This window comes from Aythya fuligula, chromosome 1 (genome assembly GCF_009819795.1).
Source record: "Aythya fuligula isolate bAytFul2 chromosome 1, bAytFul2.pri, whole genome shotgun sequence".
NCBI lineage: Eukaryota > Metazoa > Chordata > Aves > Anseriformes > Anatidae > Aythya > Aythya fuligula.
This window is the reverse complement of record NC_045559.1, coordinates 152,320,412-152,332,856: the sequence shown is the minus strand read 5'-3', so window position 1 is coordinate 152,332,856 and position 12,445 is coordinate 152,320,412. Positions and strand designations below refer to the sequence as shown.

General features: G+C 40.2%; 1 protein-coding gene across 1 annotated transcript in view; it reads left to right on the top strand.

The window, feature by feature from the left end:
- RAP2A (RAP2A, member of RAS oncogene family) overlaps positions 1 to 12,239 on the top strand; it is a 30,471-nt gene extending 18,232 nt beyond the window's left edge. Inside the window, exon 2 of the mRNA XM_032188382.1 lies at positions 8,222 to 12,239. Within this exon, the coding sequence (XP_032044273.1) occupies positions 8,222 to 8,459 (238 nt within the window). The 3' untranslated portion in view covers positions 8,460 to 12,239. The remainder of the gene's footprint in view (positions 1 to 8,221) is intronic.
- Positions 12,240 to 12,445: the final 206 nt, after the last annotated feature.

Sequence of the window (12,445 nt, the reverse complement as noted above, 5' to 3'; positions counted from 1 at the left end):
GTGAAGGTCTACCTTTTATTTGCAAAGGCTATCGAGTGCCTGAAAGGGTGAGACCTGGTGTTACTTGGGTCATAGGCTCCCTGTTGTCATCCCAGTGCGAAAAGGGCTCCTTGTCTGCCTCTTGCCGTGCCAGAACCTTTCCTTGAGGGGAACTGGTAATGCCATTGGATGCAGTTTAAACATGGATGGGCTTCTGTGAACTTGCTGAGGAAAAGGTCTCCCAAGGAACTTGAAGATCAGTAATTTTTCTTTAGGACTGGCTTGGTACGTTAAAGTGGATGGTGATCTCTTCTCACATGGGGCGTGCTGGCAAGCTATTGAATTTTCAGGTAGTCCTGCTCTTCTATATAAGCAGGTGATGGAGCTGCCAGCAGAGGTTTTATCTGCAGTGACCCGTAGAAGCAGGCTGAACGTCTGGAAGGAGGTTGTCATTGTACTGTTCCCATGTGAGATCTTAGATGTGGAAAATCCTCTGTAAATGAGAATTTACCTCTGACGTGACTGGAAGTAGCCTGGAAAATTCTTCAGTGCGCTTCATACATAGATAACACACATCATCTGTTGCAGCAAAGGAATGTAGGTTTATGAGGTGGTGTACACCTTTGAGTACATGTAAAGGATAATATCATCCAGCATTCGTGTCCCTAGCAAGTTCTCAGCTGAAAGCTACCAAGAAATAACATGTTAAAGTAAAAAGTGCTTGTAGGAACAGTTGGGAAGCAAATATATTTGTGTGTGTGTGTGAATACATATGTGAATTTGTGTGTGTGTGCACATAAACATGTATGTATGTATATATAGCTTCATTGCACTGGGTTTTGTTGTTGTTTCTTGGGCTTTTGGTTGGAAGACAACTATTTCCTCTAATACTACCTAGGCACAGGAACAAAGGTGAGCCTGTCAGACAATTTCAGTGAAACTAGGATTGGCCAAGACTTCAGTTAGACCTTGAAACCAAACTGGAAAGTGTAAGTGGACTACAACAACCAGTGAACTGAATTGGCCTTTAAAGTATTTAATTTAAGCTGAGGTGATTATTACCAGCAGGTTTCATGTACAAGAGCAAGGATAGTTTCTGAAGTCTTCTCAAGAGCAATGTGGTGTGGTGGTTATTTATTATACTAATATTATTCTTCAAGTCATTTTACAATTATTATTTAATTTGATGTCCTATGAGTAAGTACAATTAACCGGACAGTTATCCTCAGCCTACCCATCTGCAGAGTTTGTTTCCCGAAGGCTATATAGGGAGTTCATGTCAAAGCCTCGAATGAAACGTTAGATCCCTCGTCCCGCAATTAGGCCATACGCTGTTCTGTACAGCAAAATAATTCATGACTCAGGCACCTAATTGCAGTGGGACTTCCAATAAGCTCTTTAACATCTACTCATTTAGAAAAAACGATTTTAAGACTTTTTTTTTTTTTTTTTTAGTTGGGAGTTGTTGCTTAACTAATTAAATCCTTACACAATCTAGCTTACAAAACTGAATATTAAATGCAATTAATTGGCAAACTGGAATGACTCGTTTGTATCACGGTGGTGTGGGTTTTACAGCTGGTAGGTATGGATTTACCCGAGAAGCTGCAATAATTTTCATGTTGCAAAGAGCAAAATGTGGAAAGTTTAAACTTTGCAAAAACCTACTTATTTTTGTATATATATATATATATATATTTCTCTTGACACATTTTATCTATGTATACAGGTACAGGCACATCTTCATTGGTGTGTATTTGTTGAATTCCACAGGGAAAAGATAGAGCCCTACAGACAGGGCACGTGCTGTTGATTTAACCCATAATGTTAATTTTATTTTTAAAACTACCAAAATGTAAGAAATTGGGGTCTGGAAAAAGTGAAACATCCTTTCAACCTAAATTTCTTAAGGTGAGGTAGTAATGTAGTAAAGAAGTGCTTGTATATATATATACACATAATAAAAGTGTAGAATAGATACCTCTTTTTCTCCCGTTGCTTTGGTTCAAGAATTGAAAGCTTTAAATAAACATTTCAGCTTGCATGTTTGCACTTGATGATTCTGTAGCTTTGCTTCCTCTCGTCCTCGTGTCTGAGAGGCTCAGCACCAGACTGGAGAACACTCTGTCTCTTTTCTTATTCTCTGCAGCTGAAGTGATTTGTAACTATGGAGGATTTTACATTAAATATCCAAGAAACTATGTTAAAGGGCTAGAAACAGTCTTGATAGTTAAACTCAGAATAAATTCTTTCCCTAGTTGAGGAAACTTCAAGTTAAGACAGCCTTCACTGCAGGCAATCAAAGTTTGCAAGCTGCATTACAAAATAATGTTTAGTAATAGATGCATATGAATTTATAAACAATCTAATGGATTTAACTGCTATTTTTGGTACTTCATATTTCCCAGAACTATTCTACTGTGTCTTTTGGCAAGATTGTTATCATAATTTTTTGGAAGTCTGAAGTGAAGAATACTTATTTTCCTGACCTTCTGATAATATTTGTATCATCATTTTCCCTAGTATCCTTACCACTTTACAGGCTTTCCTTTTTGAGCTACTATGACAAGTGTCAGAAGCACCCTCAGAAAAGCAGGAGGGAATAAACTGTGTGTAAAAGAAGAAGATAAAGGTGGTTTCAAACCTAAGATTCCTCTGATGATTAGGAAATGTTACCATGGATAGATACCTTTGCATTTCCGTGGTCACAGTGTTTAACGCATAAAGCTAGAAATCCATACATTTTTCCATAAACTTCAAAAGGAATTAAGGTAGTCATAAAAATAGTCTTTTAGAACACATCTTTTTTTCTCTTAATTTGTTTTTTATTATACAGAAAGCTTCTGCATTTTGGTTCAACATGTCCAGCTCTGGTATGGAGCTCAGGCAAAAATCCTAGAAAAGATGCAGCATTTCCTGAATGGGAACTAAAAAGCAGGAACCCCTTTGCACTTTTTGTCTTCTCCTGTTCTGGTCCAGTGCACTAGTTATTTATTTTCCTGTTCTAGGGATACGGGGCAATCTCTAGCATAGTTTAAGGGAGTCAGTTCTGTTTATCAGCATCGTGGAGTATATTTTTAAATTCTTAATTTTTTTTCTTCATTTTATTTATTATTCTTCCTTTTATTCTATTTTTGCTTCACGTCATCTTTTTCATCTTTCTCCAGTGACAGCTTCAACCAGAAATCTGAAAAGTACCTTGTAAATGTAAAAGAAATTCAGATGTGATGTTTGTACTGCCCATGTTTTTCTCTCTGAGTAAGACTGGAGGTAGAAAAAATGTGGGGTAGAAATCTATGGAGGTCATTTACATACCATTCATCTAGAGACTTTCTAAATGTTTAACAAGTTAATTAAGCTGTTACTCAAAGTATACATATTAATCTAAACAGAAATGCGGGTGGACGTGCCATGTGAGGTAAGATAAAATGTAGAAACTGTTTATCACTATGTCATGTAAGGCTGTGTGGTCAGCGGTGCATAGCTGAGCTGCATTAAACATTTAAAGTCTGTGTATTTACTGATCTTGTGTGGCTGTGGTGTCCATCCTCAGGAAAACTGGGGGGATTTACTATGGCCTGCTGGTCCCAGAAGCTTGTAAAGATGGATATCAGGGTAGTCTTTTAGCATTGAATAAAGTTATCTGAGACTGGTAAGTACATATTGGTTATCTTTTAAGGAGCAAGGGCTGAATCTTGCCAGAGTGACATTCTAGATATGATGGTATTTGACTCTGCACTGGTGTCCTTCACGGGGCTGTAAATGATCTCAGTCAGGTTCATATCTTCAGGAGCTGCCGCTGCTCTGTACCCATCAGATTGGAGCCTAAGATAGTGAGATCATTTCAGCAGGGTGAAGTACCTTGTTCTTTAAACACGTTCTGCAAACACGTGTAATTGGTCTTGCAAAAATTTCCTCCTGAGGTCCTGAAAAGTCAAGTCTTCCCGTGCTACATTGGAGTATATTTCTTTCAAGCTCTGCTGTGATGTTTGCCCTGGAATACATACTTCACCGCACCGAGACAGAGGAAACTGGCAGCAGCAGTCCTTATTTTCAGGTGGCCCTCAGCCTTTTCATTAGGAAAGATCAGCGCTGCTCGGAGCTTTTCAGCGGTGCTGAGAAAATTGGATTTTTCTGCTCCAGGAACGAGGGGCAGGAACGTGCTCTTTCTCCACCGTGACGGGGACAGGCAGGGGGAAGCAGGCCATGCCGAAAGGCAAGACCTCTGCACAGCTCCCGTGGTGGATAGCTGCCCTCTCACACATCCAGGGATGGCAGCAACAGCAATTTGGTTGTGTTTTGCTGTGGTTTTTTTTTTTTTTTTTTTTTTTTTTCCAGGCTCAGGTATAGGTAGTGGGTTTTTAGCCTCTTTTGCTCTGCTGATACACAATTTGATAGGTATATGCTAAGGCAGAATTGGCTGAAAGCTGAGGCAGAATTTGATGGAATAAAAAGCACGCTGGCTGTTTCAGGAGCGTGTTTGTGAGTGGGTTAGATCCAGCTTGAAGCTTTTGGAAGGATTTGTGATATCCTAGGCTTGATTTTTGTGGTTATATGGGAAGGATCTGCATTGCTGCTCGGGTGCCAGATAACCTAATAACAGCTCTTTATTTTATTTTTTTTCCTTTCATAAAGAAGCTGTTTTCCTATTGGGTCACTGAAATCCGCAGGGTGAAAAGCCTGTGGGGGAATAGATGTTCATCTTCCCTTCAAATTTCATTAAAATCCCATGGTTCTGCCGCATCTGACAAATCTCCCTTTCTCACAGCGGGCCTGTGCTGTTGCCCACCACCTCAGCGGTGTGCCAAAACCAGGGCAGGCCGAAGTCGTGTGTGTGGGACCTATAAGAACAGGTAGAAATAGCCTCCTGTGGGATCAGCTGCCGCTGTGAGGAGGGAGTGGAAGCGGGGAGCTCCTCCATGCTCAGCAGAAACAGATCTGCCCGGGTGCTGAGTGAGGCAGGAAATCTGGCAGCTCTGGGAGACAAGCATGGAGAGCCAGCCTGACCCTCAGATCTCGTAGAGACGTTTAGTCAATAGCCAGCTTTAGGGTTTCTAGGTTTTCTGCGGTGTGTTACCAGAACCCTAAAGCTGGGAAGTACATTGCAGAGACCTGTAGGGCCTTTGAAGATAGCAGGGGCTGACATGGAGCCACGTATCTTCTGCAGAGGCCTGCTAGGTCAGGTGTGGCATGGCCCAGCGCACAGTGATCCATCATCGTCCTGATGTTCAGAGAATATAAGGCACAGACATCTCTGTGATACTGAGTAATACTGAACTGGAGCTGATCAGCCCACACTGCAGCCAGTCTTCTGCTTGGTGTCCATGGACTATTTGTGGTATTCCAGTTTGCATTCATCTAGATGATGGATGACAACTTTTGTGTGTAGAAAGACAGGTTAAGACTCTTTTCATACAGAATATATGTATACATTGTGTATATATATACGTATAAAACCAGAATATAATCAGAATTAATACATTCAGTGTACCTTTTAAAATATACATGTATGTATACTTCACATAAAGTAGTTGCTCTGTAAATTTGCCTGCTCAAAGGTGAGGTAATACAGATGTGTGTTTTGCAAGAGCAACCTTATTTTTGCCCTTTGAGGAAGTATTTGAGTAAAACAACGTGAGGGTTTTGCAGAAACATTTTTCGTACAACTCAATGTTGCATAGTGGTCATCAGATAAATCCAGATTATGAGGTAAATACGGCTGTTGACTGTAGGATTCTCATCTCACGTTACACAGTGAAGGTAGGTAGTGAATAGGGCAAACACAAGCCCTGAAGGCAAGGGAAAAAAAAGCAATACAGAAAGGTGATTCAATCTGTTCCATGTAATAGTTCTTAGATAGTCCTGTGCAGATAAATTCAGTTAAGTTTTTTATATCTATCCCATCAGCTCATCAATTCCTCTTTTGTCATCTAGCATGAAGCTTCATAATTTCTGTCCCCCTATTTCCCAGATGCTAAGCACTCACAGAAAACTGAATATCCTTGGATATTTAGTTGCACAGCTTTTCTAGGGTTCTCAAACCATTCAAAGCACTAACATGTTTTACTTGAACTATCTGTAAATCTGCAACAAGTGTGTGGGCTTTTCTTCCCTCTGTGTTTCTCAACAAATTGAAGTGATCTTGCAGAACAAGAAGAGAGGTGATCCTGTGTTTTAATTCTGGCTCAGCTACTTCTTTGCTGAATGCTTCTCAAGCAACTACTCTGAATTTCTCACGTTTTCCCACTTGTAAAATTGAGAAGAGAGAGAATATCTATGGAAGCTGGAAGAAAAAGGTTTGCATTTGGGGCCCTCAGATATTCAAGACATATAGTGAAGGTACAGCTGTTTCCACTTCCATTAAAGGTTTTTAATGCTGTACAGCAAATAAAATAAGACACATGCACGTGGATAGTAAAGATTAAAAAAAAAAAGCTGAATTGCTGTCTTATCTGTTCAACACCATCCATCTTATGTAATTAAAGACTATGCCATCATGTGCTGAAACGCAGGAGGACAGATTTCAAGATGCTTGTGTGTATTTTGGTATTTAATTAATGGCAACTTAGCTCTTGTAAGAGTTCCAAAGGTATCATTGTGCTAAATACTGTGCATCTAGAGAGTCAGAAATGGATTGCGGCTGTTCAGGTCATAAACGAGGATAGGATAAATGGTGAAAAAGTGAGGGGAATCCTCTACAGTTCCTGACCACAGCCTTAGACTCTGGATTAAGTGATGTTCTCGGAGAAGAGACATTATAAAGCTTAGAATTTCACGTGCATCTTATGACATAGTTGGACCAATTTCAGATACTGAGTTGGGGTGAGAAGTTCCTGTACTTTTATCCTTTGACTCTGGGATCGAGTCGACAGGAATACGTAGATTCCCTGTTTCTGTGCAGAGTCTCGACAGCTGAATTTCATCACCATTGCTGGGTCACACCAAGCTGTGGAACCACACGCACCAGCTCCGCTCTGCCGCCCTGCCTGGGAGGCAGAAAGAAGAGAGGGATAAATAAGTCATTATAGGTGGCTTTAGGACAGTAACATCTTAAACTGCTGCACTTGTTAACAATGAATGTCTTGGCTCAAATTGTTTGACTCAGAACAGCACTGCTGAGCTAATACAAAGTAGAAAATGAGGTTTAAATTAGGAGGGAACCAACCATCTTGTTTCTCTTAGATGTTAGTTTAGTTCAAGTGTTAAAAACCATAATCTTTTTTTCTCTTAGTCCTCGTTGCTTTTATGAGAAAACCAGTGTAAAAGCATTTTGGAAATAGGCCCAGTGTTTTCTTCTCTGTTGTGTCAAATATGTAAATTTAAAACCTGACTAAAGACTTGCTGAGATCCATGTTTAAAGAAGGGTTTTATGCATGTGAGGATGGGGGGGGGGGGGGGGGGGAAAGAAAAGAAAAAAAAAGAAGAAAAAAACAAGACAGGCATTTTAATTAAAATAATATTAATAATAAAAATGGCAAGGATCCCCTCACAAAGAGGTTCAAAGTAATAAATTCCTTCAAAGCTTATATGATCTGTTGTGTTGTCCAAGTTGGTGATGAAGCAGAACTGTGATAGCATTGCCTGGTACTTAATTTTCTTTTCAGCTTGTGTAACTCATATAACGATGTGAATGCTGCAGGGAAAAGCTGTATCTTCTGCGTTAGCTAATGCCTGTTTTTATATAATACTTCTGTGTGTAGACAGGACTTGTAGGGGGCTGCCTGGAATTCCAAATGAATTTACTGGCACTTTGGAGTTCTCCCATTTATTGTTCACCCGAGATTTCCATGTGCATTAACTGAAGGTAGATGTACCTTTGAAAAGGGGGAGTGATGCATCTTCCTTATCGCAAGCGAGAAATGCAATGTGAAACCTGTTCAGGGAGAAGGAAGATGTAATGTCGGAGAGAGGGTAGTACCACGGTCCTGTTCTTGTGCCCTAACTGAGATTAACAACGTAGAAAAGCTAATAGTGGGCAGGTTTCCTGGTGATGAAGAACATTCAGAGGAGGAAGAACTCTCTTGAATTTTAAGGAAGTTTTGGGGGAAAGAGATGGGCAACAAATGGTGCAAAACATGCAAAGCATTTTTTTCCAACGTAGAACGTTCACATTGTCCAAACGCCTTTCTTGTTGGTCCTATACTGTTTGTAAATAGGTGTTTGCATCTTCAAATGTTGTTTCTTTTGAAGTATAACGATTGCTGCTTTCTTTTTGTTTGGTTGTGTTTTTTTTTAACTGCAGGTATGAGAAAGTGCCAGTAATTCTGGTTGGTAATAAAGTGGACCTGGAAAGCGAGCGAGAAGTGTCGTCGAACGAAGGCAGAGCCTTAGCCGAAGAATGGGGCTGCCCTTTTATGGAGACCTCTGCTAAAAGTAAAACAATGGTGGATGAGCTCTTTGCGGAAATTGTTAGACAAATGAACTATGCAGCACAGCCAGACAAAGATGATCCATGCTGTTCTGCATGTAATATACAATAGCATTAAAAATGACCTAACCTGGACTTGATTTGCAGAAATTTTGTAAGGTGGTAAAACTGTCTACTTCACTTCCTGGTTTGTGGGTCACTTGAAATACATCTGTAGTGAAGTAGCATCATTAACTCAGAGCTGAGCATTGGAAGTCAATCACTGACTCTGGATATATAATTGGGTTAAATGACCACATCTCACCCGTTTTTCCCTTTGAGCACCTGCAGTTTTATGGCATAGCCAGTTGACCTACAGGGTCATTCCAGTTGAGCGTACGCGCGTTGTCACGTCACACGGCAACAACAGCCACCGTTTCCGAGGAAGTTAGAAACCCTTTGGAAATGGGAAACAGAAGCAGTGGAGAAAATTATCTCTGAAGACCATTGGCATCTAGCAGGAGCGCAAAAGGAGAGCCAAGTCTTTCAAATCGCTGTGCTTCAGGTGTGCGCTATCACTTGTGGCCAAGTTTGTTCAGTCAAATGTGTTGATTTCACCTGAACTTCTGACAGTGTTAGAGGAAGAGGTTACCAGAGACCTATATAAGTTCGGATTTTTTTCAAAAAGTGATGCTATTATTTCAACACTTTATCCCACATCTTGAAACAGAAGACATTGCCATCGGTGTGTGAAATGAGAGGCAAGATCCGAAAAGAAGTGGCAGGTGAAGAAACAGTACGGCATGGGAATGTTTTGAATCTTTTGTTTTGCTGCTCAGAAATGGAGGATCGCTTCAGGTTTTGGTCTGCAAAAAGCCAAACAAACCCTCTGTTTACAAAGCAGGAAGCATCTTTATTTATCACTTTACTGAACCAGGAGGAAGCAACTGTGATGAAAAAAATTGCTGAGCCTTACTAACAAGGAACACTTTAATAGTTTAACTAGTACCATCTTGTAAGGAAAATTAAGCCATGTTGCATCCATATGTTCCCTTCTGCAGAAACCTCATGGGACAGTATGAACATCCTGCATTTTTAAGTTTGTTGAAGACAACAGTTTTTCTTGCCTTGAAGGGCTATGTTCTCTGGTGTGATCCCTAACTAACCTTTGAAAATCACGTTTGCTCTTTCGTAGCTTTAATATTGAAAACGCAAATTGGATAACCACCTGAAATCATTTGGTTCAGAGGTGAAATAGTTGCAGTTATAATTCCTTAGGTGAGCGTGGAAATGGCTCTTTAATTGCCTGACACACTATTCAAAGGTTTCCCCAATTATTGGAGTGTTAAATGGTGGGAGCAAATGTTTTCTTTTGAAAGGATGCTCGAGCTCTGGCTTGCTAGTTTCATAGCAGTGAAGTATTTATCATTTGCATGACTAATGGCACAGAAATACCTATTCTGAAGTCTTACAATCAAAGTATAGAAAAGTTTTCAATCACAATGTTTAGATTTTAAATGCTGGAGAGATTGTCTTGAGCTGGATCTTTTATAGGTAAAATTGGCCATAAAAATACAGTCACTGAGCCTGTGGTCTAAATAACACCATGCATTCATTAGTTTTTCAATCTTGTGCAGTAACAGTGTAGTTCCTTGTGTTTCAACGAGTGCAAACAGGGGTGCTGGGGTGTGCGTGTGTGTTGAGTGTGTACGTGTGTGTGTATATGGCCCTTAGAAATGCTGTAATTGGAGTTAGGTTCGAGAGTTTTGCCTCCATCTGCAGAACTGCCTAAAATGCTCTCATCTTCTACACAGGAAACTGAAGTGCAACACGCTTTGCAGATTTGTCATACGTGTTCTTAACGTTTTAACTTGTAGTTCGGTGGATGGTGAACAAAGGAGATCATGTTGACGGAAGAGAACTGGCCATCTCTGCCCTTAAGCTTTCAAAACCTTTCCACCGCCAACGTCTGGAAGGGCATTAGATGTCACACAAAATGACGCCTTACTCGAAAGTTCATGTAGCCCTTTTCCTTCCCCTACCCCCCCCCAATGTCTACCTTACGGAGCTTTTGTTACCGCGCTTTGTTCTTTCTCTTTGAGAGGTATTCACACCATTTATTTCTGGCATCTGAATGCCCGTTTTGGGGTGCTCCGAATCGCCCTCCTAGAGGCACCTACCTCTTTCCATTGACTATATAGCAAACGTAGGCTTTTAGTTTGGGTCCACAGCTTCTATGCCTAAACTAGATGGTATGAATGTTCTCTTCCCCCCCGCCCGCCGTGGCAGCCACCGTGCTGAAGCAAGATCAATTCAACAGCTGAAGTCTTGCTTTAGTGACAGTTTTTAGGAAACCTAGACTGGGAAATGGATTATTGGGCAGCACAAATTGCCAAATAGCTTGTCGGCGTGAGATCCACTGTATAAGCACTCAAAAAAAAAAAATCAAAACTGCTTAATTGGAAGTGCAAAGTGCACGTTATGCGACATTATTTACGGAGGTATTAAAAATCTTACCTTGGAAATTGTTAATTGACCACAAAATGGCATAAAGTACAATACGTGGAGTTCATATTGTAAAACGGATCTAACGCAGGAAAAATGGCACAGTACAATTCCTTACAGAAAATATCAGTGACGATATTTTCCCAGTCTTGCTTTTTTCAGTACACTTTCACATCTTCAAGAACCTAGGCTGTGTTTGCCACCGTACCGTACTGCGGGGGGGAAAAGCGTAAGTGTTGTGTTTTGTTTTTTTTTTTGTGTAATTCCGAGGAAGTAGTTATGCACTATTTGTATTTCCACTAACGTGAAGGTAGTGGAGCTTGAATCAATGACAGTTGCACTTGACAAGAGATTTTTTCCAAAATCCAGGGGTAGCAGAAACGCAGCTGAGTGAGCCACACGGCGCTTTTGTGGCCGCCCCGTGGGAGTCATTGGTCGGTGTTTAATTTGTGCCCTGATCGGATTACCAATTATAGTATTGGAAAGTTTCTTATAACATGCCTTAAAACGTTATGATTTGTTCCAAAGACCCGCGTTTTCCTTTGGCTGTTCTTGTAGAGCTTTGTCCTTTTCTACAAAGACAGCATTTCTCCTGTTTTATTGTGGTTTTGTTGTTTTGTTTTGTTTTTATATATATATAACGTTGCAACTTTTATTCTTTTAAGCGATGATAGTGATAGCAACTGTTTCCTCTTTCCCTTAAAAATGCACACAAGAAACTGGTCCAAGCAAGCAAACAAAACGGGAATCAGATCTCGAGTATTACACGTGGTTGCTTTTGTTGTTGTTGTTGGTTTTCGCCCCCCCTTCAAAGCATCAAACCAATTTGATGACTTCTGTTCTGGTTCTAGCCTCTCCCTAACCCCAGTGCTACAGTTGCCATTACTTTTCTGTGGGAAAACTACTGGTATTTGCTTTCCTGTATAGAATGTTGCCTAAAGATGTCAGCCATTTGGTTGGGGGGGGGGTTGTGCATGTTTGTTTTTTATTTTTTTATTTTTATTTTTATTTTTTTGCCAGTGTGCTGTCCAAGCACTGGCTAGGCTTTAATTGTGAAACTCCGCGACAAAAGCAAACGTTGGACAACTGCAGGAGGCTTTATCTGCATTGTTGTGCATCTGTTAATTCTTGATCAGGGTTTGAAGAAAGACTGAAGTGGGTGCTGGAACCAGGCGTAACGCTGTTGATTTGGAGTTTCCCAGAGGTGAATTAATGTATTTCACAGATAATTGTTGAGCTCTAATACAACTGGCAACATAAAATGGGGCAACAGTTTGTTTTGTAACAATGTCAGTTGTTTAAACCTTGATGTTTCAAATAAAACAAGAATTGTACATAGAACTCAATGCAAACTCAGCAGTTGTATTTGGAGTTAAATTATTTTAACAAATAAATTTATTTAATGAAACTGCCCTTGGATTTTCTGTACCGTCCATTTTGGTTTGGTCATAAAGTTCATCCAAAGCTAATAACAAGAGCTGCCCAGTCATTTCAAACATGCTGTCAATTATTCGGGGATTCAGCGTAGCATTTTTTTGCCAAAATGCTCTTCTAGTACAAATTAAGAAGCAATAAGAAAGGATATATTTTCATTTTAACAGATGGATGCATGTT